Here is a 17,500-nt window from a genome sequence, read left to right on the forward strand (position 1 = left end):
CTCTTCCTTCTCTCACCCGAGGGTGGGAGGGGGCACGGGGGGGGGGGGGGGGGGGGGAAATGGGGCTGGGGGTGGTGGCGGGCTTTCCTCTACTGGTCCATTACACACTTGTTTCCCCCCCGCACACCTCCCCAGCCCCCCGACCCCCACCTCCCATCCCCGATCCTCCCACCCCGGTTCCCTCAATTCTCTTGACACACCTCGCGGCTGTCTTGCTGAATTATTGAACTTTGTGACGGGAGACGTTTGAGTCTGATTAACTGTGTTTAATTTATCACCTGCTCTCTCGTGTCGGTAACAAGCACACAGGACGGGGCTGGTGCCGGGGACGGAGCATATGGACCAGTCATTTCTCAGTCATCCTCACCCCACATCGCAGTGTCCCTCACTCCCTCCCTCCCTCCCTTCCTCCTTCCCTCCCTCCTTCCCTTTGACAGACACGCGTACCTCTCTGCCGTCATCTCTCTCTCTCTCTCTCTCTCTCAGAACGCAACCCAGCCCCAAACCCAACAAACTAACTTCACCCAACACAGCACTACACTGCACTGCACAGCACAGCACAACTTAACACAACACAACCCAACCTAACCCGACCCAGTCCATTCAAATCCAACCCAGACCAAGTTCGATTTTCGTGCATAGAATATATATTGCGACAAAAAGCAACCCAACCCAACCCAACCCAACACTACACAACCCGACACTGCACAACACAGCACAAAACAACACAGCGCAACGCAACGCAATACCACACCACACGATACGACACGACACAACACGACATAGCATAGCACAGCACAGCACAGCACAGCACAATACAATTGAAACGTTTATTTATTATTTTTTTTACCATACCATACCATACTATGCCATACCATACCATACCATACCATACCATACCATGCCATGCCATGCCATGCCATGCCATACCATACCACACCATACCATACCAAACCATACCATACCATACCATACCATACCAAACCAAACCACACCATACCATACCATACCATACCATACCATGCCATACCAAACCATACCATACCATACCACACCATGCCATACCAAACCATACCATACCATGCCATACCAAACCATACCAAACCATACCACACCACACCATACCATACCAAACCATACCACACCATACCATACCATACCATACCATGCCATACCAAACCATACCATACCATACCATACCACACCATGCCATACCATACCATACCATACCATACCAAACCATACCATACCACACCATACCATACCATACCATACCATACCACACAAAAACAACACAACACAACACAATACAAAGTCCCAAAGTCCCACCTCCCTCATTCTGTACACAAATATACTCATTAGCATGCACTCAAGGCCTGACGAAGCGCGTTGAATTCCGCTGCTGGCCAGGCATCCGGCAGGCACAGAGTTGGTGTTGCGTATGACATAATTATATGGATTCGTCCAAACGAATTGACGCCTCCTTGAGTCGTGATAAGAAACTCTGGCGTGTTTGGTGCATATCTGTTATGCATGTGTGGGTGTATGTGTGAATGTGTGTCTTCATGTTTTACATTTATTTGCTTATTTATCATCATTGTTGTCTTATTTATTTATTTTTTTATTTATTATTTTTATTATTATTATTATTATTATTATTATTATATTATTTTCATTACTACTACCTTTTTTTTTATATCATAATTATTTATTTATTTATTTATTTATTTAATTATTTAATTATTTATTTATTTATGTAAGTTTTTTTCATTTTTTTTCTTCTTTTTTTCAAGGCCTGACTAAGCGCGTTGGGTTACGCTGCTGGTCAGGCATCTGCTTGGCAGATGTGGTGTAGCGTATATGGATTTGTCCGAACGCAGTGACGCCTCCTTGAGCTACTGAAACTGAAACTGATCTAGGGAGAGTTGGACAGTACATGGTCTTAGAGAAGAAGCCCCCCCCACACCCCCACCGCCCCCACCTCTCCCCCTGCTCTACCCCCTCAGTCTAGAGTTTCGGCCCTTATTTCCTTACACTCTAAAGGGGGCCGGGTCGGGCCGCGCCCAGGTCATGACTCCTGGATGCTGGATGCGCTTGTAATTGCCGCCTTGAGTTAACTGAAACTTGAAGGTGAAAAGTGAAACTGACACTGTGTCTCTCTCTCTCTCTCTGTCGCACACAGGTCAGCCTGTTGATTCGGGGCAAGCTGGACCGGGAGAACACACCCCAGTACCTGCTGACGCTGGTGGCCCAGGACGGGGGCTCCCCGCCAAGGACCGGGTCGGTGCCTGTGGAGGTGAGGGTGGTGGACGTCAACGACAACCCCCCCATCTTCCACCCCCACCAGCTGAACATCTCCCTGGACGAGACCGTCTCCATGCGTTCGCTCATCGCCACGTGAGTTGTGAGGACTAGTCGTTGGGTGTGGGTGTGTATGTGTGTGTGTGGAGGTGGGTTGGTGGTGGGGGTGGGAGTGGGGGGTGTTGTGTGTGTGTGTGTGTGTTGGTGTGTGTATGTGCGTTGATTGTGTGTGTGTGTGTGTGTGTGTTGTGGGAGTGTGTGTGTGTGTGTGTGTGTGTGTGTGTGTGTGTTGTCAAGTCAAGATTTCATTTCATGATGGGAAACTGAATAAGCAACCTTTTTTAATTTTGTTTTTTACATCAGGCCATCAATGAAAAACAATTAATTGGAAAAAAAAAACATGAGAGAGAGAGAGAGAGAGAGAGAGAGAGAGAGAGAGAGACTCAACATGGAACTCAGAAAAAAAAACAGCAAGGCCACCGATCTGATTCCAGAGTAGGCACATAGGTTCATGTATCGGTCAGTTTCTGAAGAGAGAGCGAGACAGGGATAAACAGACAGACACTGAGACAGACAGACACTGAGACAGACAGACAGACAGATGGAGCGAGAGAGGCGGAGGGGAAGGGATAAACAATGAGCATTTAAGGTGGGAAACGTTATTAATAATAATAATAACCCCCACAACCCCTCCCTTTTCCATCCAATCGTAGTCACGGGTTTTTGGGAGCAGGAGGAGGAGGCGGATGAGGGTGCTGAAGGGATGTAACCAGGAACACACAATGGAGCACTGTGTTCTTTTATGATGGAAACATTCCTACTACCACCCTCGCGCACCCCTCCCTCTCCCTCAGTCTCCCCTCGGCTCCCCCCCCCCACACACACACTTCTCACCCCCACCCGCATGCACACACCCCATCACCCCCACTATGCCCCTCTTTTGATCCTTGTATCCATCCACACTCCCCCCCCACACCGCCTCTACCCCTCGCCCCTTCCATCCCCTTTCCCCGTTCCCCCTTCCCTCCTCCTTCCCCTTCCCTCTCCCTTCACCCTTCCCCTTTCCCTGGGGCATGGTCTTTGACCTCGTGTCTTTCATCGGAAAGAAAGAAGCAAGGGGAGTTGATCCAATCGATCTGAAGCGTCCGTCCGTCTGTCTGTCCGTGTGTGTTGTTGGCTCTGTCTGGAGTGTTAACGTTAAAAAGACAAGTCAGTGAAGAGTCTCTTTGCCCGTTTCCATTCTGATGGTGTGCTTTTGTCTGTCTGTCTGTCTGTCTGTCTGTCTGTCGGACTGTTTGCTTTTTGGACTAATGGATTGACTTGGCTTGTATTGACAAGTTCCGCCCGTTCCCCCAGTGGTTAAGTCTTTACAGTTACTGTGGGTATGGTGGAACCGTTGTGGATTATTATTATTATTAGCGAAAAGTTGGAGGGAGGGGTTGGGAGGATACTGAAGTCGGCAGCTTTGGGAATGTTGTCACTCAACATTGATTAATTTTCATACCACAGCGAGAAAATGGAATTCAGTGTGTTCAGTGTGTGTGTGTGTGTGTGTGTGTGTGTGTGTGTGTGTGTGTGTGTGTGTGTGTTGGAGCGTGTGTTTGTGTGTGTGTGTGAGTGCGTGCTGGAGTGTGTGTGTGTGTGTGCGTGTGTCGTGTGTGTGTGTGTGTGTGTGTGTGTGTGTGTGTGCGTGTGTGTGTGTGTGTGTGTGTGCGTGCGTGCTGGAGTGTGTGTGTGCGTGCGTGTGACGTGTGTGTGTGTGTGTGCGTGTGCGTGCGTGCTGGAGTGTGTGTGTGCGTGCGTGTGACGTGTGTGTGTGTGTGTGTGTGTGTGTGTGTGTGTGAGTGTGTGAGGATAGGTGGGAAGTGGCTTGGGAGAAAAGATAGAAAAATGGGGAAGAGCAGTGGGGGTGAGGGCACGCGTACGTTCGCTGGTCTGTGTGTACGATGGTAAAAAAAAAGAGAGAGAGAGAAAAAAAAAAAGGAGAAAGAACGAAAAAAAGAAAGAAAAGGTTTTGCGATAACTTGAACTATTGGCGCATATTACTTTGGTTAATTTTGCTTGAAAACACAAACACACACAGAGATGTAAAGTCTGCCTGGAAACAATGACAAAATAATTATAGTCTAAACGCACAACTCCGCATTATGAGTCTAATATCATCATCTTAGATGAACAGACTATAAATGAATAAAACGAACGATAATCTAAACTGTCGGGTGACGTGTTTGACAACATAATATCAGAAACTTTCAGGGTAGTATTCGAAATGAAACATGGTGTGAGAATTGTCAGGAATGTATCCCCAATGACAAAAAAACCCAAAACAAATGAGTCTCAAAACTGTCAGAACGAATCCTTAATGAGAAAATGGTACCAGAACTGCCACGAAGTTATATATATATATATATATATATATATATATATATATGCCAAGAAGGCATCCCAAATGACCGCCAAACTCGCATTTATGCACAAACTACATAGAAGACACATGTCACTGAAAGGTGACCAGATCACGAGCCTGTTATCCATGAACCTACTGCTCTTAATGTATGTTGGTAGGAGAGGCCATATTTTTCTACACGTCGCACGTGGAATCGCCGTCAGCTATTCTTAGACACTATCTTTTCTGTGTTTATAGCACATGGGAATTTTGCACTCTAAATTGACTGGCAGTGAAAGAGTTTCAAAACTTCCAGGAAGGTAAAAAAACAAACAAACAAAACCCCAAACCCAACAGTATCAGAAACTCAGGAAAGTATCCGCAACTGGCACAATGTCGGGTCTGTAAGTGCGTCATACAGCAGTGTTGGTGGTCAGTCTATCATTACAAGGTTATAAGGCTGATTACAGTCACGATGTCAGTAAAGTTTAGCGGAATGCTAAATGCAAAAGTCTGAAAGAAGCACAAGTGGGTGCCCCCCACACCCCCCCACACCCCCCTTGTCTCTTTCATCCTCCTCCTCTTCCCCCCTTTTCCACCTCCCAGTCTCCCTTTCTCCCCCCCCCCCAGCCCCCTCCGCCCCCTACTCCCGATTCTGTTTGCACTCTCACAGTCAAAGAAAACAAAAAGACAAAAAAAAAGACATAGAGCATAAGAACGACGATGTTCATGTCTGTGATGAATATGTCGTTTGTCATAAATGTTGCTGTGGATGATGTCTTATCCCCTCTCCGCTCACTCATACTTTATCCTCACCCATCACCTTGTCCCTCTCCCTCTCCCCCCCTCTCTTTCCCCCACCCCCCTCTTCCTCATCCATCTTCCTTCCAATGTCTTTGACAGCTCTCCATCTCTTGTCTGTGTCATTCTTTTACCTCTGTCTTTCTATGTATCTCTCTGTTTCTCATTTTCCTTTCTCCCGTCTCTGTCTGTCCGGTCCCCACCCTGCGCACATCCCCACCCCCACCCCCACTCCCTCCTAGGATCCAGAGCAGAGCCGGCAGAAAGAAGGAATGAAAGGGGGAGGTGGGGTGGGGTGGGGTGGGGGCTGCACAGCAAATGGAACGGGCAACAGGCTGCTTTGAGAGGATTGACATTTGTCCTTTCCACACGAATGGACTTGGCGTGGGGGGGAAAGGCGTAAAAAGGATTGTACTGAAAAAAGGTGTGTGTGTGGGGTGGGGGATGGGGGTGGGGGCGTGGGGGGAGGGGCGTGAGTGAGTGTGTGTGTATGCGGGCGTGGTGTGTGTGTGTGTGTGTGTGTGTGTGTGTGTGTGTGTATGTGTGTGTAATCAGAATCTGATACTGATTACACTCAGCTTGGCGTTGTGATGGCGATACTGCGTCAGCTGTCAAAGACATTAGGAGGAGAGGGATGAGGAAGAGGGGGGGAGGGTGTGTGTGTGTGTGAGAGAGAGAGAGAGGGGGGGGGGGCAAGGGGACGGGTGAGGATAAAGTATGAGTGAGCGGAGAGTGGATGAGTGGATAAGACATCCACAGCAACATTTATGACAATGGCATATTCATCAAAGGCATCAACATCATCGTTTTTATGCTCTCTCTCTCTTCCCCCCCCCCCCCCTCTCTCTCTCTGTGATAGTCAGGCGTAGTCATGAACTATTCGCTGTGGTGTATGTTCTTTGTTTGTGGCCAGGTGGTAATAATGAACCAAGCACTGCCGAGTATGTCGTGAGTGAGTGCACGTGTGTGTGTGTGTGTGTGTGTGTGTGTGTGTGTGTGTGTGTGTACAGTGAGGCCAGGTGTGATAATGACCCCCCAACCCCCACCACCCCTTAAAAAAAAAGAAAAAAAAAAGAAGGAAATCATTGCACATAACAGAGTGTGTTTCTGTCTTTGTATGTGGCCCAACAACACCAACAACATACAGGCTGAACGTGACGGACGCCGACAGGGAAGCCAACGGGCACAGGACGTTCAGCTTCAGCCCCTCCATGGCCCCCGAGGTGACCCGCTACTTCTCCCTAAACGCCAGCACGGGCCAGATCCGGGTGGCCGCACCGCTGACGGAGATGCAGGGACAGCGCGTGCAGCTGCAGGTGCTCTGCTCGGACGGCGGGCAGCCGCCCATGGTGGGCAGATCCATAGTGGCGGTCTCCATCGCCGACAGCGGCAACACTCGCCCCACCGCTTTCCTCGGCCTGCTCTTCGACGGCAACGTGTCCGAGAAGGTGCAGCCGGGCTTCGTGGTGGCGCACGTGCGCGTGGTGGACCCTGACGATGGTCTGGAGGGGGTGGTTACGTGCTCGGTGATCAGCGACGCTTTGGAGCTGCAGGCACTGAACGTGGACCGCTACAAGGTGATCGTGGTCAAGAGCCTGGACCGCGAGCAGCAGGCCACGCACGAGGTGACCATCACGTGCCGGGACGCCGGGTCCCCGCCGCTGGACACCAAAGTGCGCTTCACTGTGCACGTTCTGGACGAGAACGACAACGCCCCGCGCTTCGAGGAGGACGTGTACTACGCCTCGGTGACGGAGAACAACGAGGTGGGCGTGCAGGTGACGCGGGTGAGGGCCCGCGACCCGGACATCGGCGACAACGGGAAGGTGGACTACACCATCTCCTCCAACAACGGCGACGCCGGTGTCTTCGTGGACGAGAGCGGCTACATTATCGCCACCAGGTCCTTCGACCACGAGCGGAGCCACCAGCTGTCCTTCGAGGTGCTGGCGACGGATCGCGGCAAGCCCAAGAAGCAGTCGTCGGCGACGGTGATCCTGACGGTGAAGGACGTCAACGACATCACGCCCGTCCTTCACTCAGGACTACTACGAGGTGCGCATCTCGGAGGACACGGCGGTGGGCAGCACGGTGGGCGCCGTCAGCGCGGAGGACCGCGACAGCAACGACAACGGGCGGGTGCAGTACTCGCTGGCCTTGGGAGAACCCTCGCCAGCTGCCCTTCAGCCCGCAGGACAGCAACATCCCGCTCTTCGTGTCCCCGGAAGGCCGCCTGACCCTAGGAGCGGCGGCTGGACCACGAGATGACGTCCTGAGTACCACCTGCTGGCCCTGGCCACCGACCACGGCCACACGCCGCGCACCGGCACCGCCCGCCTCACCATCGTTGTGGGCGACGTCAACGACAACCCTCCGCAGATCGTCGTTCCGGACCCGCACAACATCTCGGCCGTGGCGGTGGCCACGGACACCAAACCGGGGTCCCGCCTGCTGGTGGTGGTGGCCCGAGACGTGGACCTGCCCAACCCCGGGGGGCTCCATTACCACCTGGCCCGGACCACCGCCTTCATCCGCCTCAACGGGCACAACGGGGTGTTGACCTTATCCCGGGCACTGCAGCCCCGCGACATCGGGCGGCACCGGGTGACGGTGGTGGTGACAGACTCCGGGGAGCCTCGCAAGGCCAGCAACGCCTCCTTCGACCTGGTCGTCTTCGCCGCCAACGCCACAGGGGACGGGGGAGGCCCCGGGGAGCGTGTGGAGCACCTGCTGATCGTCATCATCCTGGGCAGCGTCACGGGCATCATCACCGTCGCCGTCATCGTCACCATCGTAGTCATCCGCCGCGCCGACCAGCAGCGCCGCAAGTACCGCGAGCGGGAGGACGTGAAGGTGGGCGTGGGGGGCCAGAAGGCGGCGGTGGAGATGGGCAGCGCCCTCATCGTCTGCTCCCCGTCCCCTACCCCGGCCCCCGTGTTCGGCAAGCACCACCAAGGTGGGGGCTCCTCCTCCCCTTCGCCCAAGGACTGCACGTTCGAGGAGGACAGTTTCCCCGACAAGTCTGTGAGTACCTACTATGTACGTATCCGTTTTCTACCCACTACTAACCATTTTTCTTCTGATAGATGCTTTTCTTCTCTTTCTTTTGCTTTGCTTCCGTCTAACCCACTTTTGTCTTGTCTTGTCTGTGTCTGTGTGTCTTATATGTGTCTGCCTGTCTGTCTGTCTGTCTCCCTGCGTATGTCTGCCTTGGCTGTTTGAGAGTCTGTGCGTACCTTCTGTGAATGTATCCGTTTTCTTACATACTAACGTTTCTGTTGCTTCCGTTTTACACTGTCTGTCTCTTTCTTGTCTGTCTTACTCTACCTGCCCTGTCTTTATGTCTGTGTCTGTCTGCCTGCCTGTTTGTCTGACTGTATGTTTTTCTTATCTTTCTTCTGTGTGCACGATAGCTTTGTCAGCACTATCTTATGATGAACGATCCAGTTCTTTCACAAACACTGTCTGTCAGTCTGCGTGTCCGTCTTTTACGCCAGTCTGTTGTTGTCTGCTTCTCTTTTCTGCCTGTCTGTCTGTCTGCACGATAGCTTAGCCGGCACTGTCTAATGAACGATCTGGCACTTCCACTAATACTGTCTGTGTTTTCCAGACAACCGCTGTCAGCTGACATTATGTGCGTGTCGTTTCCACTAACCCGTTTCCTTTCTTCCGTTTCCTTATTGTTCCTGTATCTTGAGAGAGAGAGAGAGAGAGAGAGAGAGAGAGAGAGAGAGAGAGAGAGAGAGGCTGGTGGGTGGGGTGTGGTGGGGGGTGGGAGCACCACACAGACAGGGAAGCTAAAAACCCAAATACCACACACACACACACACACGCGCGCACACACATACACAGAACCGTCTGCATGCTCATTATCACGCGATTAATTAACGTACACTGGCACTTGTCCAATGGTGAGTGCACACACGCACACACACAAACACGCGCGCGCACGCACGCACACATTTCGTACACAATTACATACACACGCGTGTGCACGCGCACAATCCCGCTACGTGCACTTGTGGTTGTTCCATGACTCCAGTGATTTTCCGGTTGGATGGAGGACGGCCATGCCAGGCAGATACTGTCGTAATATCCAGCGCCAAGACCATCCCTCCTATCTGCCCGTTCCTCCCCTCTCTCTCCCCCACCCGTCACCGTTACCCCTCTCCTTCGGTACACCAGGATCTTGTACTGTGAGGGAAAAGCATGTTGGAAGACTCAGATCTCGTTTTATTTGTCGTAAAACCCATTATAAAGGGAATTATGGAAACTTGAAATTTAAATTTAACAAACAAACGAAAGCAATAATGTATGAGGATATAATATACGCATATGAACAAAATCTTGCGTAAGAAATTTAAAAGTTAAATGCGAAACATTCATGGCAGTTCGGGCTGGAAAAGAAAGTCCATGACAACAGAGAACATGGGAGTTTGAAGAGATGTTGTTTCGTTTATGCCATCTACAGGGGTGTTCATCACGAGCCTGGATCTCTCTGTCTCTCTCTGTCTCTCTCTCTCTCTGTCTCTCTCTCTCTCTCTCTGTCTGTCTGTCTGTCTGTCTGTCTGTCTCTCTCTCTCTCTCTCTCTCTCTCTCTCTCTCTCTCTCAGAAAAGAACGGAATTTTAATGTGCTTGAATACTGTCTGTTATTGTTGACAATGTAAGGAGTCTGATGACTTCTGAACATTAAACCATCCGGAATCTCCCTTTCTTTCTCTTCATCACTCCCTCTCTTCTCCTCCTCCTTCTCCTTCCTCTTCCTCCTTCACCTCCTTCTCTCTCTCTTTTTTTTTTTTTAAGCCTGTGAAGAGTCCTTGGGTCGCCGCACAGAAGAACTAACTGAGCACCAGATTCGTCCAGGTTTTGTAGGTTGTGTGTCAAAGTCTGGCCATGGCACTCGTCTATCACGGGGAAGGCTATGGTCTGGTCTGGCTCCCTCGGTTCCCCCCCCCCCCCTGCCCCCCTAAGCCCCTGGAATGTAGCGGACGCCTTCATGTCTCCTGTTGGTAGACACCAGGGACAAAGACTGGAGGAATCAGCGTCCGCCCCCCCCCCACCCCCATCCCCCCTCCCCCTCAATACAAGTTGAAAGGAGGTGGGTAGCCACCAATAGGGAAGGAATGATCCGTTCAGGGTTTTAATCCTCTTGGACAAAAATCTCAGCCACCAGTCAGTCACTGAGTCAGTCAGCAAGCAGTCAGTATAGTCAGCACGCCCCCCGCCGTTAAATGATCCATCTCCCCCCTTCCTCTCTAGCTCTCCCTCCCCTTCCTCCGAACCCCCAGCCCTCACAACCCCCCCCCCCCTCTACACACACACACACACACACACTCTTCAAGTCCAACAAGGGATATTGCGGGTGACGTGTGTGTGTGAAGTAGAATCAGGAACGAGGAAGGAAGAGTTATGAACAGGAGTCAGTGTACTTGACTCACAGAGACGACAAACAACAAGGCGGCTGGTCAGTAGACAGGGGGAGGTGGGTGGGGTGGGAGTGGGGGGGGGGGGGAGGCGGGGCGGAGAGGGGGGAGGTCTGTGGGAAAGAATGACGATCGAACGGTAAGGCTACTAACGGCTCACGCCTCGTTGTGTGTCTTACATTTCCTCCCCCACCCCACCACCACTACCCTACCCCCCCTCCTACCCCCATCACCCCCACCTCTTCCCTCTTCCTACCCTTGGTCAACAGCACAGGGTGGGTTGGGGGGGTGTGGGGGGGGGGGGGTGGAGGGGTGGGATGGGGTGAGGTGGGGGGGCGGGGGGCGGGGGGTTCTGAAAGAAGGGAGGTGATCGGCGGGAGATGTTTGTCCAGCCTGGGTCAACAAGGGACCCGGACAGACCCTGAGAGCGCCATGGGGCACACACGTCGTGTGAGTCACCCCGTGTCCACCAGACGCTGAACCGCACCCCCACTCCCCCACCCCCGCGTGTCCGGATTGTGTCCATGCCAGTCAGTCAATCAGTCTGTCAGTCTGTCAGTCTCTGCATGATTGTTCTCTGCTTCCCCCTCCCCCCCCCTCCCTCTGACTGCCACAGTCCAGTCACTGGACTGTTCACATCCCCCCTCTCTCTCTATGTATGTCTGTGTCTGTGTGTGTGTCCCATACATTTCCATTAAATCATTGGATTTGACTGGTTATTCCCGACCAGACAGCTGTAGAAATCACCTTCATGAACTGTTTCTCATCTCAGTACGAGCTGGTGTGGTCAAGACTGGAGACTGTTCCGGTGTCGACACAGAGGTACAGAAATTCACAGCTCGACACGTGCAAAGAAAGAAATGAAGTACACGAGTAAACGACAGAATTGACAGAAAGGCACAACATGACGCCACATATCTGGCCGAGCATCCTTTCCCCTATCTCAACACCGTTGAAAGGAAAACCATTTGTGCTTGGACATGAGTCTGTCCACATTCAGTACTTTCAGCCTTAGTTGAATACTGGACGTGAAGGAAAATCATTTTTGCTTTGACATGAGTCTATCTAAATACACTACTTTCAGTCTTAGTTGAATAATGGACCTCAATGAAAATCATTTGTGCTTTGACATGAGTCAATCTAATAGAATACTTTCAGTCTTAGTTGAATAATGGACCTCAATGAAAATCATTTGTGCTTGGACATGAGTCTATCTACATTCAATACTTTCAGCCTTGGCTGAATACTGGACCTGAACGAAAATCATTTTTGCTTTGACATGAGTTATCTAGATACACTACTTTCAGCCTTTGTTGAATACTGGACCTGATTCTTTCTAAAGCAAGCAGGCGTTTGAATGCATTGGGAGCGCCGTGGTGGAATCGATTTTTGTCTGGTGTTCACTAGTGACAAGAGTTCGAGGCCCCGTTTAGCCATGGTGTAGTGTCCTTTGGAAAGACACTTTACTCCGATTTTTAGCGCTCCACTCAGGTGTGAATAGGTTACCTGACATCGTTTGGGGAAAGCTGAAACGGCGGAAGGAGTAGATTGCGACCCGTGCCTTCCAAAGCCGAGTCCTAGGCACAGCGGATATGAATTCACTGCCCCGATGACCACAAGAGGCTATAGGACTTTTGTCCACTTTCAACCATCAACCATAACCTTTCACTTAATACGACTGCATCAAACGGTCGGTCTGCGAAGTTGTCAAGAAATTACACAGCAACAAGGCGTGCCACGGTGAAAGCGTAATTGAAGGGCAGTGTTATTTATCACCCGATATAAATGTGAAAGCATTGAAACCCATCACAGGGGCAAAAAAAGGAGAATGCGATCAGTTTTCAAGTGTGTTAGGCAAGCGCACGTCAGTGTCGTAATTTTAAAGCACAGGATTATACATCGCACGTGCAAAACAAATGACATGATGGTGTTGTCTTTTGTGGTCTTTTTTTTTTTTTTTTGTATTTTTCATCAGGAAATCGTTGACCGGATATCCTATGCGCATACTAATTCAAACTCGGGTGCAGAAGAAAAACCAAACAACTACAAACAAATATTAAAGCGAGAATGAATCACAGATCACTGGCTTTCCGGAATTTGCTAACTGGGCAAATGAATACATCACGAAATCAACAGCTAAAAAACATGGGCAGAGATGGGGGGAGGGGTACAAGAGAGGGGAAGTTGTGGTGGTTGGGGCAGCCCGGTGGGCGCTGTTTTCTGAGGCAAATGAGCGGGTTTGAAGTGTTGCCGCACGTGGTTGGGGAGACAGGGGGCAAGAAAAATTCAGAAGGGGGGGTCAGAAAGGAATCCATTGGAATTAATTTGTCCCTTGTCCCCAACGACTGGGAGTTAAGCCCTCCCCCCCACCCCTCACCTCCCCTCCCCTCCTTCCCCCACTCCCTTTCTGCTGCAAGGGGAGTAAGTTTGGCAACGGGCACCGTTCTTGTTAGTGTGCACACACCGCACACACTCGTCGTGTCTTTCTCTGTCTCTGTGTCTCTGTCTTTCTCGTTGTGTCTCTGACTATCGCTCTGTGTCTCTCTTGTCTGTCTCTGTCTGTCTGTCTTTCTGTATTTGTCTGTGTCTCTCTGTCTCTGTGTGTGTCTATCTCTGTGTGTGTCTTTCTTTGTCTGTCTCTGTCTCTGCCTCTTTCTCTCTCTGTGTCTCTGTGTGTCTTTCTGTCTCTGTCTTTCTCTGTCTGTTTGTCTGTCTGTCTGTCTCTGTCTCTTTCTCCCTCCAATTCCCCATTTCCGTCAGTGTTGCCAGCATTCTTGTGGTTCGTGTCTCCTAACTTGGTTAGGGTCTTGGTGAATGTTTTTCATTTTTTTGGTTTTGCTTTGTCTTGAGTTTGCAAAACGTTCCGGGATCTGTTATGTGTCCTCTCCTCCCCCCCCCATCCACCCCAGACCCCCCACCACCTCCCTCCTCCATCCACCCTCCACCCTCGTCCAGCCAGCCACCCGGCTCCTTCACACCCTCTTCCCACCCTTCCCCGTTCAATTAGAAGAAGTGTCGGAAGTGTTCTTTATGTTTCGCTCTGGCAGCTAACAATCTGTGGCAGATTTATTTTTTTTCTTTTTGACGGACGGAGAGAGAGAGAGAGAGAGAGAGAGAGAGAGAGCACTTTAATGCGCTCGACATATTCCCAGTTCCATACGCGTTATAGCAGGGAAAAAGGGAGCGCGCAGCACAGCGCAACGCTTGATTAAATCATTTCCTCCCTATTGCGTTTTTAGCTAAATACGGGCGTTTTGAAAACGGAAGGTGATAGCCTGCTTGCCAGCCCGTCCGGCAGAAAGCTGCACTTAGAGACTTTTTTCCTTTCTCTCTGGGCCTTTCTCTCTCTCACACACTAGCCTTCTTTCTTTCTCTTTGTCTTGTCGGCGTCCCCCCCATAGCCCCCCCCTGCCCCCCCCCCCACCCCCACATCCCCTCCCCCACCCTAAATGAGGCGTGATGTGACAAATTGAATCTCGCAGTGTGCAGTGGACAGTGGGCACACACCAGCAGGGGTTTGGGGGAGGGGGGTGAGGGGGAGGTGTTGGGGTGGGGGTGGGGGGTGAGCTGTGAGCAATCATGGGGGGTAGGGGGTGAGGGGGGGGGGGGGGTGAGGCAAAAGACGTGGAAGAGACAGATTCTCAGGGGCTGTCAGGGAAACACTTTTCTTTTGCAGCAGCGCATTATTGTCAAGGCGAGAAGGATGGGGGTAGGGGTGGATAGGGGATGAAGGGGGGGAGGGTGTGGGGGGGGGGGGGGAGGGGGAGGAGAAAAAGGGGAAGGGGAAGGAGGGGTCGGGGTGTGTGTGTGGGAGGGGGGTGGTGGGGTTTGAGAGACAATCTCTGGGCTCTTGGGGCATTCAAGCAAAATCGCCGCTTCTGCGCAGAGAGAGAGAGAGAGAGAGAGAGAGATGTCTAGACGTTTTCATTCAACCAGTTGGCATCCTTGACATTTTAATGAATGGAAATGGAATGCGATTTGGAGTATGACTTTTTTCTGTATCAACGTTTGATTATTGTAATATATCTGGCCCATGTCACACCACTTTACCGTGACCCATGATGCACGCACGCACACATAAAGTCACCCTGGGTATACCCCGCAACCTCCCCCCCTCGCTCCCCCCTCCACACACAAACACCTCCCCCACCAACACACACAGAACATAGAACACTTATAGTTTTATGTTCATGAAGGCCATACTCCCTCTGGAAGGTGTGGAAGAGTTGAAAGCATGACATGACCTTCAAAGATATCTGCTGGATTTTTGCACACACATTCACAAATCTATCTATCTATCAATCTATCTATCAATCAAACTTATCAGCTGAATTATAACTCACACATGCACACATCTATCTCTCTATCTGTCTATGAATCTCTCTATCTGTCTATGGAGATCTATCTGTTTTTGTCTATCGGAGTGGTGTTTTACCAGTGAGTTTTGTTGCCCTTTTGCCCATTGCCTTTAGCTGTGGTCACGAATGTTGTTGTTTTTTTTTACCTCCTGCATATTTAGCTATGGTGGTGAATGTATTTTTTCCCCATTTGCCTTTAGATAGCCGTGGTGATGAGTGGTGTTGGCCTCTTGCCTACTACATAGCTTTAGTGATGAGTGCTGGTTTTACGGTTTTTCGCCTCTTCTCTCTCTCTCTCTCTCTCTCTCTATATATATATATATATATATACAGATACTTCACACTCTCTTCGTGTCCTGGGCTCCGCTCCTTGCAGAAAGCACTAAAGTAATTACCAAGACCGGTAATATATAAAAATTTTAAAAAAATCAAACAACATTAGGCTCTTCATGTCTTTAAAACTCTTTAAAGTTTTAAAGACATGAAGAGCCTACTGTTGTTGATATATATATATATATATATATATGTATATATATGTATGTATGTATGTATGTTTGTATGTATCGAGCGATGGTGATGAATGCTGCTTTGCCTTTTGCCGGTAGCTGTGTTGAATTGAGTGCTGTTTTGCCTCTTGCCGGTAGATGTGGTGGGTGAGTGCTGTTTTGCCTCTTGCCCATAGCTGTGGTGAGGTGAGTGCTGTTTTGCCTCTTGCCGGTAGCTGTGGTGAGGTGAGTGCTGTTTTGCCGGTAGCTGTGGTGAGGTGAGTGCTGTTTTGCCGGTAGCTGTGGTGAGGTCATTGCTGTTTTGCCGGTAGCCGTGGTGAGGTCATTGCTGTTTTGCCGGTAGCCGTGGTGAGGTCATTGCTGTTTTGCCGGAAGCTGTGAGGTGAGTGCTGTTTTGCCGGTAGCCGTGGTGAGGTCATTGCTGTTTTGCCGGAAGCTGTGAGGTGAGTGCTGTTTTGCCGGTAGCCGTGGTGAGGTCATTGCTGTTTTGCCGGAAGCTGTGAGGTGAGTGCTGTTTTGCCGGTAGCCGTGGTGAGGTCATTGCTGTTTTGCCGGAAGCTGTGAGGTGAGTGCTGTTTTGCCGGTAGCTGTGAGGTGAGTGCTGTTTTGCCTCTTGCTCGTAGCTGTGGTGGGTGAGTGCTGTTTCGACACATTGACATGAAGGACACAAACGTTTGCTCTCCAAGGACAAGACCAGTCCTCTTCCCTCCCGGCATTCATCCATCAGCTTCTTCAGTCTGACCACTAGTGCTCGCCGCACTTTGTATTGTCCCCCTCGTGCGCGCTCTCCAACCGCAACCGTTTTGTGAGGACGGGGGTTGAATACGAAGGGGCAAGAAGGCAGCAAGAGGGGGGGGGGGGGATTGGGGGGGAGTTAAGATTGAGTTAGGAGAGAAATCCCATTTCATTTGTCCCTCTTTCACTTCGTCTGAAGAGGCTGCCTGCGAAGAGAGACAGTTACTTGAAACCTGGGATGGAGGAGTTGGGAAAGGGGGTTGGTTTGGGGGGGGGGGGGGGGGGAAGGTGGAGGACGGGGTAGAGTGGTTCTTGAAACTGACTTTTGAGGTAGTTTAGTGGGAGGGGAGGTGGGGGTGAGGGCATTTGAGGGAGAATTGCGCCATCTCCTTCCTTTGCTTGCTAAACCCATCACGTGATTTGTGGCCTTCCCCACTGCACGACCCGGACCCTGCACAGTTTCAGTTTCTCAAGGTGGGGTGAGTGCATTTGGACAAACTCAGATTTTTTCACCACATCACATCTTGCTAGGCAGATAGATAGATACTTGACCAGCAGCTTAACCAAACGCGCTGGTTGGACCTTCAGTGAATGCGTGTTACCTTTTCTTTACCTATCACAGTGGAGTCGTTCCAAATAAGTTTGCCTGAGGACAACATTTATATTGCCTTGGGTTCTGTTTCAGTGCGCCAAGTGAGTAGCTGCACACGGGACTTGGGTTTAACGTCTCGGCATCAGAATAACTAGACGCTCGGTTTGGTTTTTCCAGTCAAATTTGGGAGAAAAGGCGAGCTAGACCGGGATTCGAACCCAGACGCTCACGGACACTGTATTGGCATATATCTAATATATGACTTAAACCATTTTTGCCACCTTCTTTCCACCATACCATGACCCAGGTTCAGCACGGTTTGGATACCATTGCTGCTGGTTTCCAATGCAATCCACCGTACACCCACACGTTGTACGAAAAAAAAGACAACTAAATT

At 50.7% G+C, this 17,500-nt stretch overlaps 2 protein-coding genes across 2 annotated transcripts in view; both read left to right on the forward strand.

Annotated features, from left to right (window-relative positions):
- Nucleotides 1–7,855, forward strand: part of LOC143300694 (protocadherin-17-like) — a 45,751-nt gene extending 37,896 nt beyond the window's left edge. Inside the window, exons 2-3 of the mRNA XM_076614541.1 lie at nt 2,183–2,397; nt 6,636–7,855. Coding sequence (XP_076470656.1) covers nt 2,183–2,397; nt 6,636–7,725 — 1,305 coding nt within the window. The 3' untranslated portion in view covers nt 7,726–7,855. The remainder of the gene's footprint in view (nt 1–2,182; nt 2,398–6,635) is intronic.
- LOC143300261 (uncharacterized) overlaps nt 7,753–17,500 on the forward strand; it is a 46,620-nt gene continuing 36,872 nt past the window's right edge. The window contains exons 1-3 of the mRNA XM_076613856.1: nt 7,753–7,757; nt 7,868–7,884; nt 7,959–8,512. Coding sequence (XP_076469971.1) covers nt 7,753–7,757; nt 7,868–7,884; nt 7,959–8,512 — 576 coding nt within the window. The remainder of the gene's footprint in view (nt 7,758–7,867; nt 7,885–7,958; nt 8,513–17,500) is intronic.

This window comes from Babylonia areolata, chromosome 26, assembly GCF_041734735.1.
Source record: "Babylonia areolata isolate BAREFJ2019XMU chromosome 26, ASM4173473v1, whole genome shotgun sequence".
Lineage (NCBI taxonomy): Eukaryota > Metazoa > Mollusca > Gastropoda > Neogastropoda > Buccinidae > Babylonia > Babylonia areolata.